Source organism: Patella vulgata, chromosome 1 (assembly GCF_932274485.2).
Source record: "Patella vulgata chromosome 1, xgPatVulg1.2, whole genome shotgun sequence".
Taxonomy (NCBI): Eukaryota; Metazoa; Mollusca; class Gastropoda; family Patellidae; genus Patella; species Patella vulgata.
In genome coordinates, this window is record NC_065879.2 from 70,017,712 (window position 1) to 70,044,660 (window position 26,949).

At 33.5% G+C, this 26,949-nt stretch overlaps 1 protein-coding gene across 3 annotated transcripts in view; it reads right to left on the reverse strand.

Moving 5' to 3' along the window:
* Positions 1–2,263: 2,263 nt before the first annotated feature.
* LOC126808768 (rho GTPase-activating protein 18) overlaps positions 2,264–26,949 on the reverse strand; it is a 36,235-nt gene continuing 11,549 nt past the window's right edge. For 2 of the 3 annotated variants that reach the window (XM_050533713.2, XM_050533716.2), the window contains exons 2-18: positions 15,883–16,057; positions 14,932–14,997; positions 13,961–14,133; positions 13,116–13,293; positions 12,373–12,503; positions 11,624–11,647; positions 10,985–11,147; positions 10,390–10,481; positions 9,044–9,121; positions 8,354–8,513; positions 7,888–7,970; positions 7,097–7,309; positions 6,392–6,466; positions 6,123–6,191; positions 5,597–5,742; positions 5,265–5,365; positions 2,264–4,930 (exon numbers count right to left, since the gene is read on the reverse strand). In XM_050533713.2, the coding sequence (XP_050389670.1) occupies positions 4,836–4,930; positions 5,265–5,365; positions 5,597–5,742; positions 6,123–6,191; positions 6,392–6,466; positions 7,097–7,309; positions 7,888–7,970; positions 8,354–8,513; positions 9,044–9,121; positions 10,390–10,481; positions 10,985–11,147; positions 11,624–11,647; positions 12,373–12,503; positions 13,116–13,293; positions 13,961–14,133; positions 14,932–14,997; positions 15,883–16,000 (1,965 nt within the window). In that variant the 5' untranslated portion in view covers positions 16,001–16,057 and the 3' untranslated portion in view covers positions 2,264–4,835. Of the gene's footprint in view, positions 4,931–5,264; positions 5,366–5,596; positions 5,743–6,122; positions 6,192–6,391; positions 6,467–7,096; positions 7,310–7,887; positions 7,971–8,353; positions 8,514–9,043; positions 9,122–10,389; positions 10,482–10,984; positions 11,148–11,623; positions 11,648–12,372; positions 12,504–13,115; positions 13,294–13,960; positions 14,134–14,931; positions 14,998–15,882; positions 16,058–17,158; positions 17,351–26,949 lie in introns of those variants that run through there. The other variant, XM_050533714.2, reaches the window with a different exon arrangement.

Sequence of the window (26,949 nt, forward strand, 5' to 3'; positions counted from 1 at the left end):
AAGCCTTTGCGGTAAAATATAGAGAATTTACAGATTTCTTGTGGATGGATGACAAGGCTATTGTGCCAATTGGAGAACCAGGATTACCAGTTTCAACAGGAGTAAGACCTCATAATCGTTCTCTGGCTCCGAAATCAGGCCCTTCGATAAGTGCTCTTGACCATGACTACAATGTTTGTGGTGCTATCCCCTCAGTTACTTTCAAATGTGATATCCCTGAGGCTGCATCTAGTTCCTTCTTCAACGGAATAGCTTTTGTGACGGTTAAAGATAAGGTTTTCAGTCCGTCAAATGCCATCCGCCATGGTTGTGAAACAACCAATATATTAAGAACACATTATAGCCAGGATGATACCCAAGTAAACGCTGAACACCCAATTTTGATCATGTATACAGACGGTGGCCCAGATCATCGGACAACATTTGGTTCGGTTCAAATAGCAGCCATCTGCATGTTCATGTGGTTAGATTTAGATTTTCTTATAACTGCTCGCACTGCACCTATGGGTAGTTGGGCCAATTTAGCGGAACGAGTTAATTCTAATCTTAATCTTGCTTTGCAAAATGTGAGTCTTTCTCGAGAACATATGACAGACAATCTAGAAATGAAGATGAGGGGTATAAATAGTCTAAAAGCAGCCAGAGACACAGCAAGACGATACCCTGCGTTTAAAGAGGGTCTCATCCAATCAGTAGCACCTGTTATAGAATTGTTGCAGGAGAGATTTGGTCATTTGAAGTTAAAAGGGGAACCAATAGTTATTAGTCCATCTGCAAATCAAGAATCAATTGATGACTTTTTTAAGATTGTGAAGGATCTGATAGACCAAAATCTGATTGAAAACAAACTAACAAAACCTGATCTAGAAAAATCAGCAACACTTCAAGATTTCATGAAGAAGCACTGTCGTTTACGTAATTACACATTTCAAATTAAAAAATGTGCGAATGCTCTGATAGAAAACTGTGCTTACTGTCTCTTTAACCCACCAAGACTTCCTGATGAAGTGTTTGATACCCTATCCTTCGTTCCAGATCCTGTGGTAGCATCCAACAATAAATATGAATCATTCGAAACTGTTTATGGACAAGCAACAAATGATTTGGCAAGGCCCTCGCTAATGCTGTCTTCCCAAAATAAGGAAATTGACAAAAAGAATAGAAAAATTCTCAATGCTACTAAAGTAAGAGATGCGGTGTTATGTGTCGAATGTGGGAAACCACGGTGTGTGTACTCTGAAACTAAACTAACATATATAGAGAAACAAGCTGTTGATCGTCTCAAAGAACTTAATTCTTTTACATGTGGTTCCCCACTCTTCCCACATTCCAGCAAATATAATAGTTCTATAATAGTCCGAGAAGGATTGAGATGTTGCTCCACGATGGAAACAACTTACTATTCAAAGAGCACTGTATCATTACCTGCAGTTTGTTTTCATTGTGGAGTAGCTAAGTCTTCAGATTTTGCTGCAGATCAAAACATTCAAAGCTTGCAAGCGCAATACAGTGTTGTTCGACCGATATGTGTGAAATGTAAAGATGATGGCAAGGAAGCCATAGTGAGAGGGAAAAGAAATGTAAAAAGACTAAGAAAAATGTAAGATGATGGCAAGGAAGCCATGGTGAAAGGGAAAGACATTAAGTAGGAGCCCCAAAACAGATGTCACTAGACTTTAACACTGTAAAATAGCTGTTTCAACTTTTATTTTATTAAATGTGTTCACTTAAAGGTTGTTTTGGTTTTATGCAGGAAAATGAAATGAAATGTAGTTTAATGTCCCATTTTTATGCACCGTAAAGCTAATTAGAGACGGGCATGTGCCAAGTATGTGCAGTGAGGGTGAATATAAAGTGAGAAATAGTAAATGTATTGCAGTACAACCAAATTTTAAGTAATATAGACGCCATTTTGAATTCCCGCCCTTTGAATTTTTTTCATATTAATTTTAATTTTATTAATTGACTCAGCAACCCTGTACACCCTCATATAGCTCAATATGATGCATGCAAAGTGAGAAATAGTGAAGATATTGCAATGCCTATAAATTTAAAGTAATATAGCCGCCATTTTAAATTTCCGCCATTTTGGATTTTTCCATCATCACCAAAAAATTCAGTGAACCCCAAACTCTAATAGTTATTATGATAAATATAAAGTGACAAATAATACCGTTATTCCATAAAACTTGAATTTTCACTCCATTTTAGCTCAAAAACTTCTGGGGGTATTTTTTTTTTTTTCCCCCTGCCCTTTACACAATTTTGGTCTTTTTTTTTTTTTTTTTTTTTCCCTCCTGCCTTTACAGATTTTTCCAGAAAAAATCCGTAAAACAAGAAAATAAATTGGTCTGGCCTAATCGATGTAAAAAGTAAACTCAAAATTTGAGCTGAAATATACATACTGGTACTTGTACATATATACATGTAACAAAATATGAAAATAACAAATTATAAACGTTATCAGTAACAATTTAACAATGGATTTAATTTTATTGTAAAGCTGACTTATAAAAGTCTGGTTTTAAACATGATCAGACATATTGTAACCACAAGGAATACTTGATGAAGATACCATGTAGCACATTGGTGAAATATGTCCGGCCAATGACCACATCTTGATATGTGGTTTTGAGATTTGATACATCTAAATTAAGAATCTAGTGAACACCACAACCGTTATCACATTTATGTCAAATATCAATTTTTTATACTAACAATTTGGTATTCCCTTTATATACCGGTATATATTTTTGGTAATATTCATCTAAAGCAAAAGAATTGGGACTATGCGATCACTTGTCCATTTGGCAACTTTCTTTAAAATCAGGGGAAATCTTTACTTCTAGAAGTGGGATATCTGACACAAATCTTAGCGTTTGGTTACATTCACGTCGTACTATGCACTAGTAGTTGCCTATTTATTGTTTGGTAATCATATCATTTTAGCTCTACTCTAGATTACAAAATAAACTTGATTTGGATTTGACATGACTTTCTTTGGTTTTGACGAATTTGTATCAAATTGACAAAATATTTTCTAGGTGTAATACACTTATAACGTTCTAAGATAATTAACACTATTACATACATGACAGGTTAATAGGCAACATTAACAAACACCCACAGGCAATAAGTCGTCCAAGAAGTCCACAAAGGTAACAGATCTATTCTTTTGTAGGTAATATATAAAAGACAATAAAACTGACTGAGTGTAACAATCCATGAATTAATTATTAGAAACAGTTAAAATTTGATATACAAAATGTGCCAGTAATCAGATGATAACTTCAGCTGTTTGAGTTATGGGAATGGTTGAAAATCAATAATCCTCTTAGTCTTATAAGAATAAACACTGTGCATTTAGCCACTAGGGTCCTAAATATTAAGGACACTAACTCTAAAAGTAATTCTCTATCCTGTGGCCATGTTATGTATAAATTTCAAGTCAATCAGATGTTAACTGTAGAATCTAGTGTGTCTACAAGTAATTGTGGACGACAGACGAACAAATAATATGGAACCAATAACCAAATTCCAATGTGGGCGTATAAAAAGATAAACTAAATAGCAGAAATTATACTACAAAACAACATTACGAAAAATTGCATTTACAATGGTTTTGACTTCTGATTGGCCTATCTGAATATCTCAACTTATAAATATTGCACATCAGACAGACTAGATATATTTATAGTCAATTGCTCTGAATCTATTTTTTAATAACTGCTTAGTTATAGATAAGATTTAAGTTAGTTTCCACAAAACCAAGTAAAAAATCAGATGAACTTTATTAGGTCTTTTTCTCTAAAAAAAAACAACAACTTTGTCTGCAGATTCATCATTGGAACAATTAAAATTGGCTAATTTGTAGTTTGGAATACCAGCAAAATTGTAATTTTTTAATCCATGTGGTGAAGCAAGCAGATATTCAACAAATATTTATTTGTAATCTCAATCATTTCCTAAGTATGGTCAACAAAGAAAATCCGATGGTTGTTTATTCTTTTAAGTTGTGCTTACTACCAAAATAAAAAAAATGTCATGTACTAGGATTTATATATGTTATATACAACAGCCATTTTTGTAAAACAATTGATCACTTTAAGCTTTCGATGTATGGCATATCTAAAAGGACTAAAGTCTGAAAATAGTATACAGCAATATCTAATATATTAATAAGATCTATTTAGCCAGACGTTATTTGTGCCCTTTTAATCCATCCATATAGTTCTTCCCATAAAATTTGCTTTCTGGGCCAGTTGGAATATTACAATTTGCCTACATATATTTTAATTGGGGGGGGGGGGGTCTGTTTGGAAAAATAAAAGCATTGCAAAAGATTTCCCAAATTTTCTGAATCAAAGGTTTTGATTGGTCTTCCAAGAATAACTAATCAAGACCAATATGTCAATATACAAATGTCAATATCATTGGGATAGATTAGGCCATTTTTAAACTATTATATGGTGTACAATGCCAGGTAAATGAATTTTGCCAGGAAAGCAGTGTTTCTACCTACTATTCACCAAATTCCAACTGTCGAGGGTTCTTTCATGAGCAAACTAACATGTACACTGGTGGACCCTGGTTTTTCATACCATCAGACTGTTGTGCACTTTACTTCACGAGAATTTAGTCGAGAATCCAGTGCTCTTACTACTACAACATCAATTTGAATTAGACTAATATATTATAATTGTGATTTTAACATGCTTGATAATGATAGTGAAAAAGTTTTAGCACATTTTTTGCATAAAATAAACATTAATATATAATACAATTAAACAACGATTGTGACCTGTACAATATGATATCATATGTGTGACCTCTTGCTACCTATCGTACTTGACTTTTATAATCCACTCTGCATGAGGATTAGTTTTATAAATATCCAATATGTTGGCTTTGGGATCAATACAGCGCTCCCCTGAAAACAGAAGATGCAAATACATCTTAGAAATAAAATACAATTAATTTGAAAGACAAGGAAGTTTTCAGATAGACTTGAAACCAATAAACATTCCCTGGAAATTTGAAAATTTGTGTGTTCACAATGGACAACTGAGAGTTAAAAAACAATATATTAAAGACTTATTAATTTGATAAAACTCCAAATTTACAGATGGATGGACAACACAATTCAATATAAGGACAGTTTGAATTCAGGCTTAAAAAAGAAGTTTTAATTCCAGTATATATCTATACTGATCGCACTTCAGGATCTTAATACCTTGTTTTAAAGTAATAAATAAACCAATTACCTATATTTCCACCAACTTCAAACAAATATGCATTGTCTTCTGCAAACTGGGCATTATCAGGATTACGAAATCTTGGAGGCAGATTTTTATAACCATGATTACTGTAAAAATGAATTTATTTTGAAACTTATTGTTGTGACATCAAAGTCATTGTTATTGTTAACAAAGATTTCATATAGCAGAATGCTCATGTTCATTGCAATAAATATTAACAATGAATTTGTGCAAAATTGTTGACAAGGGTAACGATTCTTGGCATTTTAGAAGAATCACAGTGGATCCTTGCAAAACTTATATTTATTTTTGGAGAATAATCAAGAAAACAATCGAACCTGTTAGGCTTGTCATGTGAACCTGCCTGTCGTTTAAATGGTGCTACAACGTCGGCAGCAGTCATTCGGTCATCTAGTTGTATCAATGCAGAACTTTTCGTTAAGTGGGGTGCCTGCACCCTAATTACACCCTCCTGGGGTTCCGGCTGAAAATGAACAAAATCTTTAATCCTATATTATTCTCTATGAACAATAAAATAAATCTGAAAATGTAGGGTATGAGGAGTGACATCAGATGTTCTAGAAAAATTGAAATTAACATCTGTACAATGGTCAAAGGCAATCAAGAGAAATGTACAATTGAAATTCTTTTTTCAGCTTTTTTACATTCAAGCTGGAACAGTATTTAGGTGATGAACAGTGTCTATACAAACAATTATTGATACAGATCCAATATTGATATAAAATTAGTTTTTGTACTGTCAATATTACTGTTATGGCTGTAGTAAAATGTAGAATTTAAACTGATGAATATTTTGTTCTAACAGCAACAGTGTCCAGTTATCACGGTAAAACTTTAACCCACCTCTTGAGAAGAAGATCTTTTATAGGCTTCACCTTTATCACCTTTATCTTTCTTTAAGAATCTTTTAATCTAAAATAAAACCAGTCTAATTTAAATGACCCATGACATTTCTTTCAGGAACCCATTTTTAAAAGTGGCATTCTCCACCCAATCAACTACAGGTAATTCTCAATGGAATAATCCGGAGCATCTGTGATAATGGCTCTATAAATTCCAGGTTAATTCTAATAGAATGTTTAAAAGTTGAACAAGTCAGAATGTTTACTCACTCTGTTTTCTCGACTTTTGGCTTTCTGATCTACCTCATACTGATGACGAACTTGATCTATAAATGATGGTGGTATCTATAAATAAACAACATGAATTCACTTTTACAACAGTACATTTTTCTACTCCACATGATTATTAATGACTAAATCTATTATTAAATAATTTTATATTCATTCACAATATTTTCATTTGAACAATATCAGGGAGCCACAGAGGATTGGTGAATATGGCACTGGCTCTTTAACCAGAAGTACAGGGTTCGATCCCAGTGTTGGATGAAAAATTTCCTTGGGTTTTTCCAGCATGGTTTCCGTATTGTCACATGTGCAAGAAAAAAGTGTCTTAGTTGTTTGGATAAAACAGAAAACTGAGGTCACACGTATTCCACTGAACCAAACTAAAACACTCTTTTACATATTTGCCTTTGAAGTTACTGGATCACTGCATCCACATCTTTTCAATCCCAAAATAAATATACAACACTCATTAATTATTTGGACATTTATCTGAGTTGAACATGTTCATTATCAAACTTAGTCATGGTATTGGTGTAATGGAACCATTAAGTTCATCACTCTAACTTAATTAGAACGAAAGCATTGAAAATTCGAAGTGGAAAACACTCATCATTAAATCAGTGCAATTGTGTTCCAAAAATTGTGATAGACAGATGGATGAACCCATAAACATGTATGCTAACTTACCGTCCATAATATATCTTGATAATGTATTAACATGGTGATTATTTTGGACGTTCCTGCTGCACGATTTAACTCCACTTCTTCCACTGTTTTTGTCTTACTCCGACTGGTTGGTGCCAAAAACAGATTTGGTGCCATTATCATAGCAACATTATTTAAACCCATCTTATTCTCATTGCTATGGGAGACAACATTTCTTAAAAATTTTAACAATAACTGGAAAAAATGAAAAACATTTTATTAAATAATTCGATATCCATGAAAATATCCATAGTACATTCAGTTGAACATTACAAGGGAGACATGGTGGCTTGGTAAGTATGTCGTTGGTTTACGAACCTGGAGGTTCCATATTTGAAATTTTCCAACCTGATTTCCCCTTATAAATGTAGGATGACAGATTTTCGAAGGAAAAGTGTTCCATGTGTATTATTGACAGCATATTAAAGATCCTCTGACAGTAGGATATCGAAATAAGAGTAGGTCAGGTCAAATTTTCCCCCATAGAATGCTTCATGCCATATGTGTAACTTCATTATTCCTGTTGGTGAATAAATGAAACATATCTAAATATTGTTACATAAGCATTGTCTATCATACAAGAAAAACTTGTAATTCCACACAATTACATGATAATAACTATGCAACAACTGCCACATATGAAATATGGTATTGACTGATAACTCATTTAACACAAATTGAAGTTTTACAAAGACATGGCGATTCATGTGTAACTGAAAATTAACCAGGCTGCTTGGTTATTCAATAATTATTCCACACCATGCTGTACGTACCTTTAAACTATCTCTATGACTATCTGGTAATAATAGTATTAATAAATTAAGTGCATTTAACTTTTCGTATGAACTTTTTAAATCTACAATAGAAAAACAACATGTAATGAGAGAGAGAGAGAGAGAGAGAGAGAGAGAATTTAATGTCCACTCAACAAAAACTAGGTCATTTTGGGACTAACACATGGTTCAATTTTATTTCAATAATTCGCTTGCGTGTATGGGGTGTAATAGGTGTATAGTAGTGGGAGCAAACCAGTGGACCCAGAGAAAACCCATGAGGTTGGATAGGCGACCCTACTCCTTGTCCCATATAACCAGGCAACGCCAGTTGACTCCATGATAGACCTTATGATACAGCGTGCACGTGCTAACTATTTGTCCACCCCCAACCCCCCGCACCCCAACATGTAACGGAGCATAAGACTAATCGAAAAAATAAACTTTAAAACTTATTTCTACTTACGTTCTATTTGAGGGAATGCATCTAAATAATCATAGGTTAGAAGAGGAACAGGTAATTCTCGTAAAAATTGTTTCATTATGGCTGCAGCATCGTGTGGTAAAAATTCTTCCCATCGAAATTGCCCACTGTAAAATTTCTCATTTAGTTCATGTCTAAGTTGCTAAAAAATAAAAATGTAGCATATTGAGATTTTCATTTTAAAAGTTTAAGTTGAAGACAGATTGTTTTTCAAAACACAATTCACTTTTAATTTATTTATCAAACATAAAATCGGTTATGTTGAGCTTAGCATTTGCTCTATCTTTGGATATTAATTTCAAAATTTATCAAATCGACAAATTTATTGTCCATCCAAATTTTTTATATTAAATATTTCAATCTAGAACTAGTCCGCAGCGATCTTACTCTACTATCCCCAACATCACTAGAAGATATGACAATAGAAAACTTTTGAAATTAGGGTGGTGTCTGCATATGAATATTTATTGTGGAACCAGCCTGTGTTTTTCTCCACCTAACTAGCTTCATACACTTTCTTTCTGCCTGCATATGATATATCATTAATACATGGTGCAGTAAAAGCTCAATTTCTTCTGTGTGGCAGTGTCACTCACTAGCTATATGTATAACAATGTGGGGTAACTACCGGCATTTTCCAGAAAACAAAAACATATACAATAAAAGTCATACCTTAACTCTAGTAACAGCACCAGGTATACGTAAAATACCTTCTGAAGTTATTCCATCATTCTCTAGATGTGATATTAACTAAAATATACAAAACACCTTGAATAAATATTATTTTCTCCTGTAACTGGATATGATTAGAGCTAATTTTACATCCATTCCAGTATTTTCACAGAGCTATCTCTTTGATTTAATTAGGTTAATTTGATGTTTATTTCAATTAGCACTGGTGCAAGTACTATACGATTAAATTTTTGTTTTAAAAGATTGAGTGGAATTCTGATTGTTTACTAATTTCAGTCTCATTTTTGTCTCACTGTGTCGACTGTCGACAATGGAACACACAAGCGATTGTATCTCAACATTGGCTTTATATGTGAACCTATTTACTTTGTAAACTAAATGAACATACCATTATATCAATCTGATTAAAATATAGGGGCCTGTTTCACGAAATTTTAACTAAGATAAAATCCAAATTTTAGTAATTTGATTGGATAATATTAGATTGATTTTAGTGCTTAGCCAATCAAAATTGAAGTATCTACTAAAATTTGGATTTTATGTTTAGTTAAAATTTCGTGAAACAGGGCCCAGATCTATATTTCGTTTCGTTTTTGTATACTTTCGATGGCCTCTTACTACATGAAGATCTGACCGATTGTAGTGGAAGCTTGCGTCAGAGGTCATACAAGCGGCTTTTGACCCTATGATGTCAGACATTTGATTAAAAAATCAGCGTTGATGTTTCTAGTAGATTAACCAGTTCCGTGCACCTCATGCCAAAAACTCGCAGTAACAGACCGTTTCATTAGCTAATCCCTCAAATCATACAGAAAGTGGGTTATGTAACAACTCTTACAGATCCTAATGTAGTACAGACAAGTAAATCGAAATTTTGAACTATTAAAAAGAATCAAAGTAGGATCTGTGTTTTAATCAGATTGCTATTATATCAATGATTTTATTTTTGTACTCAAACCAAACTAGTGTAGGCATTTTAAGATAATCAAATTATAAATATTTTCAAATTATAAAATTTCATTAAGATACAATTATTAAACAAGGTATTGTAATCAGGTGACATAACTCTGAAAGTTAACACCAGAAATTGTTGAAAATCTATAAGATTCTGTATTTTACCAATTAGAACATTGGCCAAATGAAGACAGGAATCTAAGGAGTTAAAAGTCAAAATGTGAGTGAGAAATTGTTGGGATTTAAAAATAATGAAATATTCCTATTAAATATTTTATATAAATTTCTATAGGTTTAGAATTTAACAAATAAATAGGGATGGTAACAGAACTGCAGAACTATGAATACATTTCTCATAAAATCAAATTTACCATAGAAAATATTTGAGGCACTTGACTTGTAGAACCTCGTTTCTGATCTTGTTCCACCAGAGTTTGTAACGGAACACCAAATAAACCATGATCTGTTAAAATTATTAAAATATCATAAATTATGATAAAAATTTGTAGCAACTGTTAGTATTATCAATGGGAGGGGAAAGAGAGAGAGAGAGAGAGAGAGAGAGAGAGAGAGAGACATAGTTCTTTTTAGGACTTACATGGTATTTCTCTATTTCAATAATTCACTTACACATAAAGGGTCTTTAGCGGTGGAAGGAAACAGGACATCAGGTTGTTTTATCCCAATTTAACAACCAGATACACATTTCTGGTCAGTTATTGGGGCTATTCTGATGACAAGTAGATTTGGCCTTACAAATACTGAAGATTCTAATCTTGAGTAACAAAGGGTGATGCTTGTGTCACTGTTTGAATGATTCCATTTTGTCCCAGTTGCTTGTGCATGGGACTCAAATGAAGCAGCATCAGATACATATTTGTGAGCAGCTCATGGTAGCAAAGAGAGAGAACCTAACAATGGTATCAAAGGACATCAAGAATAAAGTTAGACTGGAGTAATGCTCACCTTTAAATTTTATTTTTCGTTTAAATTTACTATACGTGATATTACAGGAATCGAAGAGAGCTGTTAATTCTATGAGAGCTAGAGAACGAATTTTAACCATATCTTCTGAACTAATATCACCTATTTTTATTGTTCCACTTGTATGTGGCTTTGTTTCAAAAACCTGAAAAATAAATAGTTGAAATACAAACTGACATGTTTTCTAGAAATATTGATACTTGTTTACTAAATTGAATATGTTCTAAAGTCTCAGTCAATCAAATTGCTTATCTCTGTTTAGCCTAAAGAGAAAATATTCATCATCGAATTCAGTCAAATCATTTACAGAATAAACAACTACACCAAATTTGAACAATATAGCTTAATTAGAAACGAAGCTATTGTGTCCTGAAAAGTGTGACAGACCTCCATTTTAATAGTCTTATTAATGAGTGGGGTGTGAGGGGTATGGGACTAATTCTTAGACAAATGAAGAGCCAAGCTGGGTAAAAATAACTATAATTTATAGATTCTTCTGTCTTTCAAACCTATGATACACTATAAAGTTAATGAATGAATGGCAATACATACAGGTAAATACTATATTTACTGGATTTACTCCCTCACAGACAACATACATATAGTTATTATAGTACTTACAGGCAGTTCTACCCTGCTGGCACTCTGCAACACAATATAAAGAAATACATTATAACAGTCAATTAGGAGATAAAAACTTCCTGTTTTGTTTTTATAGGGTTTATTGTCCATTTAACCATGCGTGAATCATTAAACATGAGACGCGACAGTGTAGAGTTGTTCTAATGGATAGTTTAATCCTGGTTAAATGGACAATAAACCCCCCAATAAATATGAAACAGGAACGTGTTTATCGATATTGTAGCTCAAAGGATTTAGGGATTTCCTTTGGAACTATTTAGGAAACATTCATTTTAAAAAGTCTTTATTTGACCACGTGCTTGCATTCATTTTTAAAAAAATATTCTCAATAGATTTACATATCCATTATTTAATTGAGAAAATAAAATCAACGGTAGATAATCTCAGATCTTATAATGATCTAAAGTGCACATGACCACGGCGTGGTTCCCCCTTGTCAGTGATGCAGGACGGAGGGCCTGACAAGGACAGCTGTCTAGTTCTTCGGATGTTACGAAAAACCGAGGTCCCGTGTATACATTGGAATGCAAGTAAAAGATCCCTTGGCAGTTGGAATTCGATATAAGAGTAGACGATAGTGCCGCTGCCCGGCCAAAATTTCCCTCATGGCACACTGTATGGCGTATGCCCGTCTTCATTAGCCCAGCATAGGAGCAAAACAGTAGGACGTTAAACCCCATTTCATTTCTTTTCATTTCATTTGCAAGCAACAGTACTTTTCAATTTACCTGTACTTCTTGTATATGAAAATCTGATATTTCAGCATCTGATATAACTGGTAACATTCCACCACGGCCATCTAATATATCCTTCTTTTTACCAAAAGTATTTCGTGGTTTAAAACTAATGGCCTTTACACCTAAAATAATCAGGGTCAACAAATTAGTTCCGCATTCGCCTCAATAACAAATGACAATCAATTTTTGTTGGATCAAATATAAAAATTTAACTAACCATAAATAACAATTATTAAAATTAAAGGGATACTCCCAAATATTAAAGAGCTGCGTATATGCGTGTAATATTATGCCATGGCAACAAAACTGTTTATGACTCAATAATATCACATCAAAACAGAATTTGTATGTTCTTCATACTTTAATTCCTGTCCACTGGTTATAAAAACATGAGCACAGCCCTACAGTGTAGATAATCAGGGCACTTTAACTAACTCTCTGCATTCTCATGGTCAGTTTGGTCATGCAATTGTTGATAACTTATGAAAGAGTTAAATATAGCCTACTATAGAGTCACTGTACTATAGAGACTGGAATCAGATTTAATATCTCTATATAGAGCCTGAAATCAAATTTAATATCTCAGTCATCAAATATGACAATGTCCCTTTAAGAAAAAAAAAACAATTTATGATTGACAAATTCTCCTTGAGTTGACTTAACAGTTGTACATTTCCCAAGATTGCAAAATCAATATCCTTTAGATAATATATGTAGTTTATTACAAAACTCACCAGTATCAAGATAGTCTTGAACTTCCAAGGTATTTAATCCTGACATCGAGTAATTTCCTAATTTTAAAAATGGTCTATCTCGACCTTTACCACCACCACTACTTTTACTGATAAGTGGGGGTTGATTGTTGATAACATCTGGGGAAGAAGGAGGATCTTGTACCATAGGTGTCTGTCCCTGTAATAGGCAAAAATGATTTAATTGATCATTTTGTAATCTTGTGTAAAATGGATGTTTAGTACGTATGTATGGTACTAAATGGTAATTCTAATCTATACCCTTTTTATGCCTGGGACAAACTATGCAAATTTTATTTGCCTATAGTTTGGTCAAAGTATTCAGCATTGAAGTTACTCAGCCAACGCAGTGGACACACAAGGTGAATGCCTGTGCCGATTTCTAAATTGAAACTAAATTCAAGCATGCATGGATGTGCTTTTGGCCACAAAATATAGCTGGATGTCGCCATTTTGTATGTCATGTGAAACTTCGGTTTTCATTGGCTGAGGAATTCTAGGGCATGCAATATTATTTGACAATATGAACACACTCACCGAACGAGTCAGTGGAAATAAATATTCGGGTGAATATCGCAGGTTCATGGATAACTTCTGTTGGAATTTATTGTTTAAGATCTAAATGGTTTTTGATATAAGTACTTTTGGTTGTGCATGGTCTTAATATGTATATTTTACTTTTATTGTTGGTAAAAGAAATAATTTTAATTTTAGCAGGTAAACTGACATATAGACCATATTAATTAGTTTCCACATTCACCCCATTCTATATTTTTAGACTAACAAAGCTGGGATTTTTTTCAAGACTAGTGATGATTTGGACCTACCTGTTCATCAGGATTATTAAATATATCTCTAACATGAACTTTCTGATTAGCTTTCTGCCGTTTTCTCATAGTAGTACTCAGAGTGTCCACACGACGCTGTACCGCCTGTGCCTGTTTTCTCGTCAGTGATGATGTTAAGGCTTCCAGTTCATCATCACTCAGATCTTTCCCTTCTGTTAACAAATGATTTAGAATTAGTGTGTACATGTCAAATGCAGATTTCACTATATGAATACTATTCTAATATTTGATTCAATTTATGACTGTCTATGTTGCATTTTCAGATTTCTAGAAACTATAAATATTTTAAATCAATATAATTACCTTTGTCTGTTTACTTTGGAATATTAGTTGATGATTTTAATGAATCATTACAGAATTCATAGGAGAAATAACAAATCAAATTTCATTACTTTTAAATAACGAATTCTAAAAAAACAGTTAGGATACCATGAAATCTATTTGAATATTCAAATATTTGAGTGAATACTACTTACGAGTTATGTTTAATTTGAACTGAAATCAAATGGGGTTAACATCCTACTGTTCTGCTTCGATTGGGCTAATAAAGACGGGCATACACCATGCAGTGTGCTATGAGAGACATTTTGTCCAGACAACGGCAACACGGATTACTCTTATATCGAATTCCAACTGCCAAGGGATCTTTACAACTATACGTTTTTCCTTGCCAGGCCCTCTGTCCTGCACCACTGACAAGGGGGTAACCATGCCAGTAAATCCCGATGAACTTTCTTGGTCAACACAGGACCCCCAGATTAGTGACCCAACATCTTACTAAGCCACTGTGGCTCCCTCTTCAATTTGAAACTAACGCTATTTTTGCCTGGAACGGTGTTTGCTCATTCTAATTATAATCTTTCATGTGTACTACCCATCCGTCCAAGAAGACACACTTTACTTTCAAGTAAAAACAGAAAATTATCATTTATTTCTAGGAGTAACAATACCTTGAAGTTTATTAACCACAAAACCATATCCGGCCGACTTCAGCCATTCTGCTTCTATTTCACCCTCTAGAAAGACAATCAGTACAAATTTTAAGAACATGTAGGCGTCAAAATGCAATGAGGATTATCTTTAGTCAGCACTGGGATATAAACCGGAGACAATGATTTGCACAAAGTTTCAAAAGTGAACTGGTCAGTGAAATGAAATGCAGTTTAACATCCATCCTTCTGTTCTACTCCATACCAATAAATGGATACGAGCATACGCCAACAGTGTGATATGAGTTAAGTATTGCCCTGACAGCTGCGCGAAGTCATATGAATTCCAATTGTCAACCTTATTTTTTTTGTCCCATCTAAACGATTAGACACTGTCCTTGCCAAGCCCTACATCCTGCATCATAAAGGAGAACCAAGCCAGAAAATCCTGAGGAAGTTTCCCAGCCTACACTGGGATCGACACCGGGATCCCCAGGTTATTTGTTTGGTCACTCCATTAACATTTAACAACATGAACAAGCAAGTGTGTGTCAAGAATTCTGCCCTGCAAGTGCAGGATAATTATCCATGTAGTACCTGTTGACCATAAACAGACAGCTAAGCAAATGTCTTGGATAACCAAAGCCTTTATTGGTAGGTTGATCACAAGCTGACCAATCAAAACTGTGCACTACTAAATGCACCAACAAAGAAATCTCTTTAGATGCAGATGAAGTGGAGGAAACACAGGACCTTGGTTTTTCGTCCCATCCGAACAACTAGACGCTGTTCTTGCAAGGCCCTCCATCTTGCATCCACTGATAGAGGGGAGCATACTGGAAAATTCTCGATCAACACTGGGATTGAACCCGGAGCTCCTGATTAGTAAGCCAGTGTCTTACTCACTGAGCCACAATCATGGGACTGAAATCACAACTGCAGATGTGACAAATCTGAAGAAAATTTACTTACCATCAGGAGTTTTGGAGAGCAGTTCCTCATCTTCTTCACCCTGTTCTTTAGCATTATCAATATCGTTTAATTCTTTCAAAAATATCTCATACCCCTCTTGATCTGACGGCGCTGCCATGTTGGCTAAATTCTTTATGCAGTTTTACTACACCCCCATGTCTCCTAGTTTCCAATACTGAAAAATATCAAAATAAATACCATCTGATTCAAATACAGATCTATATTTCGTTTCGTTTTTTATACTTTTGATGGCCTCTACCACATGAAGAGCTGACCGGTTGTAGTGTCAGGTCGCGTCACAGGTCATACAGCTTTTGACCCTATGACATCAGACATTTGATTAACCAATCAGGGTTGATGTTTCTAGTGGATTATCCAAAGTTCCATGCACCTAACACCAAACATCATCCAGAACATGGGTTATATAACAACTCTTCCAGATCCTAGTGTAGTAAAGACAAGTAAAACTAAATTTTGAACTATAAAAAATGAAACGAACTACATGTAGGATCTGTGTTTTAATCAGATTGAAAAAAATAGTCTCAATAATTTTATGTCTACGGAAGTTAATTTCAGCTATATTTCACTCTGAACATTTGTTTTTGAAATATCAAATGTCGAATATTATTAACATCAAATTCAGCATCTTCGAATAGCTTTTGTAAAGTTAACTCCTTCAATTTGAAGCGATTTGAAGTTGTCATAAAAATTGGTGGATAGATTCTGAAAAACTGAAATACAGATTGAAAATAGCAAATGTACTTTATCCTAAATGAACACACAGTTTCCATGAACTTGATATTTCAACCTGCAAGTGCAACCCTTTGTTTACAGATTTAGTTTGCTAAATGTTGTTGATTGAAAAAAATAAAGTAGCCTAAAATTCTTGGCATCAAATAAATGAGTAAAATGTTCCAGGATGACGTAATTTAACTGACAAGTATGTGTAGAAGAAACTGATAGGAACAGAACCTGTAAACAATAGATCAAATCAGTCAATCTGGTGTCTTGAGGCAAGATGAATACTACAACCGTTTCATTTTACATAAAGCATGTAGTTAGTTGAAGTCATAAACTATAAAGGTGATTTTATCTCAACATTAGCTTTATGTATCGTACAATTTTCATCTCCCAAAAGAAACATACAGTGCAGTATGTATGTCCTTTTCAATGTAGATACTACTAATACTAGATTGTTCGAATTTCAAAAGAAATGAAACTGATCAGCATTTAAGATTGTAATGACAAGGTAAACAGCATGTCAAACTAAACTTACCTTTCATTAAACTGCATCTATATTATCTAATACAATGAGAATTTATTCTGTGAGCCCACACATGTTCATTTTGTGTGTGATTGCTGTACTATTGCCAGTGTAAAGAAATAAGAAGAAATTGTTAAGCAAAAGCTCTCTATGTATAGAATATTTAAGTACTGTATTGTATTAAGTCAACAAATATGATAGGAAGACCTCAAGGAGGACAATATGACATGGCAAGATGTATATAACCACCAAGAGGTTTTTATTTGAATAATATGTTGAACTGATACACAAGAATATATTAGAGGTGGGAACATGAGTGCTGCAAGTCGGATGCAACGAGTACGACTTACATGTAAGTCGCATCAATAACCTGACTCGCGACTCCACATGAAATATATATTGTGATCCGAGACTCTAATCGGACTAGCGACGTGAAAGAGCTTAGAACTCGAGTTGCAGTGAAGGGACCATGAATGGCTGACTCATTTGATGAGCTGGCACCTTGAACAGGACTCGAGCTTTGTGAAGACTTTTGACTCGACTCGGTACTGAAGTCAGCGACTTGAGACACAACTTGGACTTTTTCCTAACGCCTAATACACAACGGTAATGTTTTAGGCACTTTGTAAGCCATTTAATTCAACCTCCCAAACCCTAGAATACTAGATCGCCCATTTTCCTGAAGCAACGACTGCGAGTTTTACAACATCTGGACTTTGCTTGTTTTACTTCACAATTTTTGAACTTGTAGCTATGTTATCTACAGATATACAACTGGCGGTAGTTTTTTCTTTGATGTCCACAGCAGTTATATCTCATAACAACCTGTCATGACGTCATCATAGGTTGATATATTCGTTTATATCAACCGCTGATGATGTCATGACAGGTTGATATTTCATATCAACCGCTAATGACGTCATCTCAGGTCGATATATTCGACTCATATCAACCGCTGATGACATAGATGATCAAAATAAAACAAAAAACACAGAAATAAATTTTTATTCTTTTGACAATTAAAAATTGTTATGGTACAGTTTGTAACATTCCGGGCCGAAATAGACGGCGTACTTATCGATATACATGTATTTAGATCAGTTATCCATGTCTAAGACATGTCAGAATTTTCTTTTCGTCCACTTTGCGATTATTTCTCCACACACTACAAGACTTGAAAGTATTTATCGCCCAAGAGTTCCTTTGTGAAGTATTTTTGGGTACAGTCCACTTAAAACAGTCGGTCAAATCCTTCTCTGAACATACCGAGGACCTTCAATCATGGTTTACTGTCAGAATTCTTGGAAAAGAATGCCTTTTGGTCCAAATTTTCTGCAGGCTTTGGATAGATCCTCGTCGATATTTGCATTCACATCTATTCCATTGTCAATATGTTGGCTAAAAAGGATTGATTATTCGTCTGACTTCGTATTACTATCCATTTTGTTTTTGCTTTCAATTCAATAGTCCAAAATAGCGATGTATAAACAAAAACATGCACGTAATTACACGTGATTACTTCGGTAATTTTCGCTATTTGGCGGAAACTATCAAGCAATTATCCAATCATTGTTGCCTTTTAATGGAAGAGCCCATTAAATTTAAGGGTGAAATGGCGTTGTATATGTCGGATATAAACCTACTCTCCCTCGGGTAGGTTAATATCCTATACACACATGTGCAGTAGCGTCCAATCAGAGGTTGTGACATCGCGACCTCCACGGAAATCTTGACATTGAATGAATCTTGAACTTTGCAACTCAAATACCACAGGTAGACATTTTAGCTTGAAAGCGCGAATACCAAGTCGAGGAATCTGATGGGCTCACAAGCTGGGCTTGTACCCAATCAAAATTAGTGCCGAAATATGCAGGGTATTACCTGAAAGCCTTGATGAGATTTACGTAGTTAAAGCGAGATCAAGCCTTCTATTGAAGATGCAGATTGCCACAAATAATCTTCTCTCTGTGTGTGTGTGAGTGTGTGTTTCATTGCTACTGCAACAGATATCAACATTTGTCAATGCGACGAGTTGCCAAATATCAAACATTTTTGACATTCAGTGACAAGGAATTGCTTGTTGATCTGAAATTGTACATCAATTGCTGTGTATGCAGCAGCAACAATCCCACATGGAGTATTTCTTTTGTTTGACCAATTGGCAAGCTAAAATATCAATGATTTCCAACTGCTAAGGGTTCTTTTACATGCACTTTGGTTTTTTCTCCAATTTGAACAAGTAGGCAAACTATCCATGCTGGCAAGTGAGAATCAGGTTTGAAAAATCCAGATGGTTCATCTTGGTTGACATAATTCAAAGGGACATGTTCAAATTTTACTTTCAATAATTAAAGGACAATATTGGTGCCAGTCATTATCACATATGTGATAGAGCTGGTTAAACACATTCCAAATATAATTTTAACACAGAGATTATTGCTACTATAACCGAGTAATACAGATTAACTGAATCGGAAGTGACAAACGCCAAAGGAAAACACAAGTCATCTCTCTATATAACTGACTGATGTGACGAGTGATAACGGATATATGGGCGAATTTCTGCCCACTAATAATTCCTCCGAAGACCAAAAGTTGTTGTGTGAGACTGTGAGAGGATATCTGACAATTCATAAAAAGAATTGACTGCCACTACATGTAGATAAGTGAACACGAAAGAAAAACAGAAAAAGTCTGTGCATTACCATGTTTTAGGTATAGAATGAATATAAACAAGGGAATGTACGGACTATTTCTATTTTTTCTCGTGTTCTTTTATCTAATGACATTCAATTACTTTATTGAATTGTCAGGTATTCTCTTACAGTCCCATATAACAACTTTTGGTCTTCGAAGGAATTATTAGTGAGAAGAAATTCGGCCGTGTATATGTTATCACTCGTCACATCAGTCAGTTATATAGAGAGGTGACTCGTGTTTTCCTTTGGCGTTCGTCACTTCCGATTCAGGATACCTGTATTACTCGGCTATCGTAGCTATGATCTCTGTGTTAAAACTATATTTGGAATGTGTTTAACCAGCTCTATCACAAATGTGATAATGACTGGCACCAATATTGTCCTTTAAGTCTGGAGTTACATTAAATGATATAAATCAATACATTCTCATTGTATGCAAATGTAAGTGATAATGCCTCTTTAAATATCTAACAATATATACATACATATATTGCATAATTAACCTTCATATACCTGTAAAAAGAATATGTTCATGTAATACAGATACAGGACATTGACCATAGTACAGAAGGACTGTACCAATAAAATGAGCACAAATTATCTTGAATCTAGTACACAAAACATATTTACCCATGTATCATTCAATTCATGAATATATAAATATTATAATCATATGACATGTAGTCGTAAGGGGACATAAATAATACATGTATGTCAAAGCAAACATTTAGTGATTTACTGATATTTCACTTAAGAATGGAATAGGGTTGAGAGTCAATTTGAGACTAAATACAGTAATTTGTTATTTCTACAGTGAATAAAAGAATCCAAATTCAGATATCAATCAATTGATTAATTAATCACAGCCCTCTAAAATCCACAATGTACTAGCGCAGGGGTGGCCAAGTTTTTACATTCCATCCATATGTGCCAAATATTTGCTGTACGACTCAAGATGTGCCATACTTTAAAATATCAAAATTAAGAATATGTTAACAGAGATTTAAACATCATTTTACCTAATGAGACTTTTGATTTTGTTTTTATTTCCTCAAACTGTTGATAATAGAAGTCAAATTAGTTATTTTTGAAAAGAAATGAAATGAAATGGGGTTTAACGTTCTACTAATCTGTTCCAACCAGGCTAATGAAGTAGTGCTGGGTTTTGCTACTGCAGTCACGATACGATACATATTGCGATTCAGGTGCTATGATACGATTCGTATCACGATTCAAAACCAGATCAACATTTACCACGAAAACAACAAGATAAATGAATAATTGATATTTTAGTCTTTCCGATGTCAAAGAAATAAAACTTTTTCATATCAAGATATTGATGTGGATCAAAATAAGGACCAAAACAATGAGATGGTGAATCGTGATACATCGATTCAACAATACATTGTGTCAGCACTAAAATGAAGACAGAGCTATTTTTGATATTATTATCATGAGGTGCTACGTGCCAAAGGTTGGCCATTACGTACTAGAGCAATGTATTGTATACTACATTAATGTCTTGAAATATACTATGGTTTATACGCAAGTTAAACATACATTATGCTAGAGTTAAATCTGTCCATTGTAGGTCTTTCTTTAATAAAGGCATGAAATGTTTTCTAAATTATTAGACATTAAAGATACATTATGGGAGATTTTTATAGAGAATTGGCCATTCTTGCTATAACAGTTCAAAAGTAGATGATGAAAGAAGAATATATTGAAAATTTCAGTCAAATTACTTTATTCTGAACATAGTTATCATCGTTGTAATATTTGACTAGAAATGGTAGTGAAATGTGCCTTCCCCTTGGCCGGGCGTTTGATTGACAGGCGTTAACTCCACCAACATATCTCGATTATCAAGTAAAGTTTTCAATGGCATGTGGAAACGCTCTACAGCGGCCTTGCTAAGTACACTCTATCATTTAGCCTCTATCTAACTGACGTATTCTCATCAGGATGCGCCATATTTGAATTAATTAATAAGTGAAATCCTATTTAAATCTGTGGGTCTACAGAGTAGATTTTGGGCTTGTTGTTTAAATAAAGATCTAATTCATAATTTCTATAACATCTGAAGCCTAAATTAAGACCTGCAATAAACAGATTTTGCTCTTGCATAATGTATGTTTAATCAACTTATCCAGACCATAATCAACTCTCGATGGCATCGGATTTCTCTGATATTAAATAGATTAGAACAGTTCAGCCATATTTTGATTTAAGCTAAAAGTGGAGGAGCGAGACTTAGCTTCGAACAACTAGTATGGTGGTTGAAATTATTGCACACGTCTTTTCAAACCTTCAAAGACTCATATCTTCGCTTGCAATAGAATAATTTGAATGAAATTTTCAAATTATTCATTTTACATTATCTATTTTTGTACTATTATTATTATACTAGTAAGAACGGCTAGCCCTTTATCTAAATCTTACATACATGTAATGTATCTTTAATTATCAATATAAAATACTTATGTCATGTTCACATTGAAGTATGAAGAGTACATATCTGGTATAAACTTATGTCGGGTAAAAACCAAGTTCAGCTTTGCAAGAACAAACACTTGTGCTGGCACAACATCATTGTGAATGCAAATATTTTTGTGTTGACAGAGGCGAGTGCCGTTTTGCACTAATGAAATCTTGCACCCAAACTAACTGAAAACCAAGTGTACAGATATATGCATGAAAAATATCTGAGACTGAATTATTCTGCATTATTGATGAATTTTATTTTCGGACCGATCACTTGATCGACACTGCTTATTTTCTGCATCTCCCTTGCAAAATCCAAGTTTTTTCTCTGCCTAGCAACATGCGGAATGAAAACATGGTCTTACAATGTACTCTCAGACACTACCAACATCTGAATTTCAGTAATGGATCAGGATTTATATCCAATATTGCACAGAAGCAGCCAAATCAAGTGCCTTATTAAAAATTTGCAAGTGTCATTTTCTCGGTAGCAGAAAACTATGTCAGGGTACATGTACATGCTGTTACAAATCAATATTTTAATAGGCAGTGTGCCTAGTGCAATACAAAAAGTCCTCTGTTGGCTAGTCACAATGTTCAAGATTCACCTTTCAATTTTATTTTCGTAAAAAGAATTAATTCTCAAATGTGTAGAACCCATGAAAGCACAATACTGTGTCTACATTTCACAGGTTTAAAGTTAAAAATATTGTAGAAACAACTGCTGTCAAGACAAGTCGCATCTTTCAAATTGATAACCTTTCTGCACTTAGTCTTGACGAAAGGCCAGATTTTTGTTTTTAACCTGAAGAAGAGCATTGTAACAATGTGTCTATACAATTCAACTTATTTTGTTATATTATTAATCAAATCAATTGTTAAATAAAAATTAAATCTGTGGACTGTCATCTGCATTAATCTGACATCTAAACTAATAACTAGTAATGTTTTCACAACTCAAATCATGCTAAAATATATTCAAATAGAGAATTTAGAATTAAGAAAACAAAACCAAAATATCAAAAGTATATAATCTTCTGCCTTAGATTACTAAGTTTATAGATGTAGCTTCCCCACATTGTTTGGATGAGCTGACTTGACCTATAATAAATATTCCAATAAAAGAATATAACTTAGTGAGTGCGACTAATTTCAATATAGCTAATTCATGTAATTTACCTCTTTGATAATTAGGCAAGTCTCTTGATGATTTTTAGAAAATGTGACAAGATAAATTAGATTCATAGATTTTTATAAAAAAAAAAGCTTTACTGCCTGCAGGTTTGGTTAATTGTTTTAAAAAAATGGTAATCAACATGCTGTTTTTCAAGTAAGTTACATGCAACTTCAAACCAAATGATGTATTCTTTTCACTGTTGTTATAAAAGTACCCTTATTTAAAGATGGCTCATCTAAGATTTAGATAAAGACCTGGCCGCATTGGCTATAATAATAGTTTAAAAATTGATAATGCAAAATGAATATATATATTGAAAATCTCATTCCAATTACTTTATTGTGAGCGAGGTTATCGCCATTTCAAGTTTTAACAAGATGTGGCATTATAATTGTAGTACTTGTTTATCGAGACTTAGCCTTGCTTCACCATCTTTAAATTAAATCATTAAATGTCGACCATGTTTTCATCCATTTAACTATTAAGCCTCTGCCTTACAATGAACTAGAGAGTTAATTATAGGCTTGCTTGTCAGGTGAATAAATGTCTAAATAATAGTTTATATCTCTTACGAGTCTTTTTTGATATCAAAAAATATCAACACAAGTCGATAAAGTGAAAAAAATGAGGCTCTGCTGAGGTTTTTTTACTTTATCGACGAGTGTTGATATTTTTTTATATCAAAAAAGACTCGTAGGAGATTTTATTTATCTCCCAATCCCTTCTTACATGCAAGAATAAAAAAATATAATTCTTTGCTATAGATTTCACTTTTACTGAACCTGATTACATTACGTCATAGTGATACATCATATTTTGACAGCAATTCAACCATTGCAAAGTCCTTTATATTGACCCAGTATTTCCATCAAGGCCAATTAAATAAAAATAGTTCCTTTTTATTAAACATGCATTATGCAAGAGCAAAATCTGCTTATTACAAGTCTTTCTTTAGGCCTGAAATGTTATCTAAATTAACAATTAGACATTAGTTAACTTATCCAGATCATAATAAACTCTCGATGTCAAGGCTAGCCTTCGATGTTGGCTGGATTAGATTCCTATATATATACCGCTAACGGCCGTTGATAATTAAATCAAAAAAGTGGATAATCGAGACTTGCTGTTTATATTAATGATTTTAGTAATGATGACTGAGACTATGCCAAAAATTTCACAAGCTTCTTTCTCGGCTCATGGTGGATCAATTTGACTGAAATTTTCAGAAAATTACCTTTACACTATCTTGTTTTTAACTATTATAGCGAGACCTGCCATCTCATTATCTTATCTCCCATAATGTATCTTTAAGAAAGAAGTTACTTTTAATAAAATAAAATGAACTGTTCTTTGAAAAAAAAGCCGCTAGTACCTCCTTTAAGTAATTTAATTTCAACATCCTCTTAATCTTATACATAATCAGCTCACTCACTGACTGTACAGTGAGTGTACACCCATTATTTCAACATTACATGTTGGAAAAAATGTACAACTTGACAAAGAAGCTATCGGAATTTACATATTCCTTCCTGTTACACTCCCAATAACAAACTCTTCTGAAAGATTAACTCCCAGTTTGAGTGTTATCTGTGCATATAGAAATTTATTACAAAATAAAACTAGGATGTAGTTCACTGTGTACTTATTCGAATGACAATTATTGCAGAAAACTTATAGAACATTGACATTTATTCAATCAAATACAGTATGAAATGAATGAACTTCAATTAAAAAGATTCTGGAAAAAAAGCAACCAAAAGTTACACTCATTAACAGAAACTAGCAGTTGGAGTACAAGTATACTGGAGAAATTACACAAGCAACCCTACTCCTTGTCACATAGAAGCTTGGGATCAAAACCACAATTCTTGACTCAAATACAGGCCCAATCAGATTAAAATTTCTGATTTTGTGCAGCATTGTGTCTGACTTTTTGACGTCTGTACTCAGATCACATGATCTAAATGACCAATCAAAAGCCAAAATTCGGCATATTTTGATGCAGTTACATTATTAAACCATAACAAATTCTTGACCAATTCTGAGTGCAACAATCACGTTTCTAAGCCGTAACGAAATAAAAATCTGATTTAATTAGAATGTTTGGTCTCCACCTATGTAAACAATAAAAGTCTATATAAACAACAAATTTTGTTTATTTCCGTCAGAGAAAACTTAAAATTACAAAAAAAAAGAAAAAAAAGCATGTTTTATTTGGGTGAATTAACAACTTGTTAAGCTGAACCTTGAAAAAGCAAAACGTGCTTAGTTTACGGTAATAATGATTTATTTTTATTTATTATGTTACCTCTCTACCTATTGTATACATATCACCCAAGCTTGAAAATTTATAAGTCACCTTTCACTGACAATGTCAGGCTTTGTCTGACACAATGCCTCTAGTACATGATGCTACATGTTATTCTGGCAGACACAGGCATTTTTTTCTTTTTCTGATTTCTTAATCTTATTGATACTTTCCATGATTATCTGACTTTCTGTCAGTTACAATTAAAATTGCTATTTTAAGACCTACCTACATGTAAATACAGTAGATAGCCTATAATATGTTGTTAGTACTGAAGTCTTTGAAACCTTGAATTTACATGAGAGATAGAGAGGATCTTTTGACTTCCCATTAATCCCGTTTTCATTCTCACAAACAACCAACTGCAGATGGGCAATATCTCCATAACCAGTATAAAAAATGTGAATGATTGACAAAAATGGAAAATTCATTAACAAAATACTGACATAATAAGTCTACAGGTTTGCATTCATTCATAAAATAAACGTAATTTACCAGGTAATATCATTTTGACTGAAATAGTTAAAACGTAAGCTTATAGTTATAGTTATAAGAACATGATCTCTTGGACTTTGGTTTAAAAAAATAAAATTGTCGATTCGATTTTATTAAATGGGCAGCCTATCTGGCTGTAAATATAATTTAAATACCAGCATTGAGATACACATGTAACTGACTTGAAGTCAATAATTTAAAACACAAATTTAATCATAGAACTGATCCCTCACTAACTGAAACAACACATTTAATCAACCTAAATTTAAAACTGTAATCTGACCTAATTCAAAGAGGATTAGCTTAGTTAATAAAAATATATTATCCTGTCAGTATTACTATTACATATTACAAGATCATAGATTCATTATTATTCATCTACTTTGTGTGACTACCCTAAATCATAGAGCATTCTCATTAGTCAAGAATAAAATTCAAGAAAGTACATGGCCAATATATTATAATCAGTAATATAACCACACAGTTGTATGTTCTATTCTGGTTGAAGTCAAATCCTTGTGTCCTTGAAAAAGAAACTTTATCCCGATTCTAGTCTATCCAGCTGTAGTACAGTACAAGCTAGTACAACCAAGGGAAATATAACATATAGCATGGAAATTCTGTATGATGTAGGGAAATA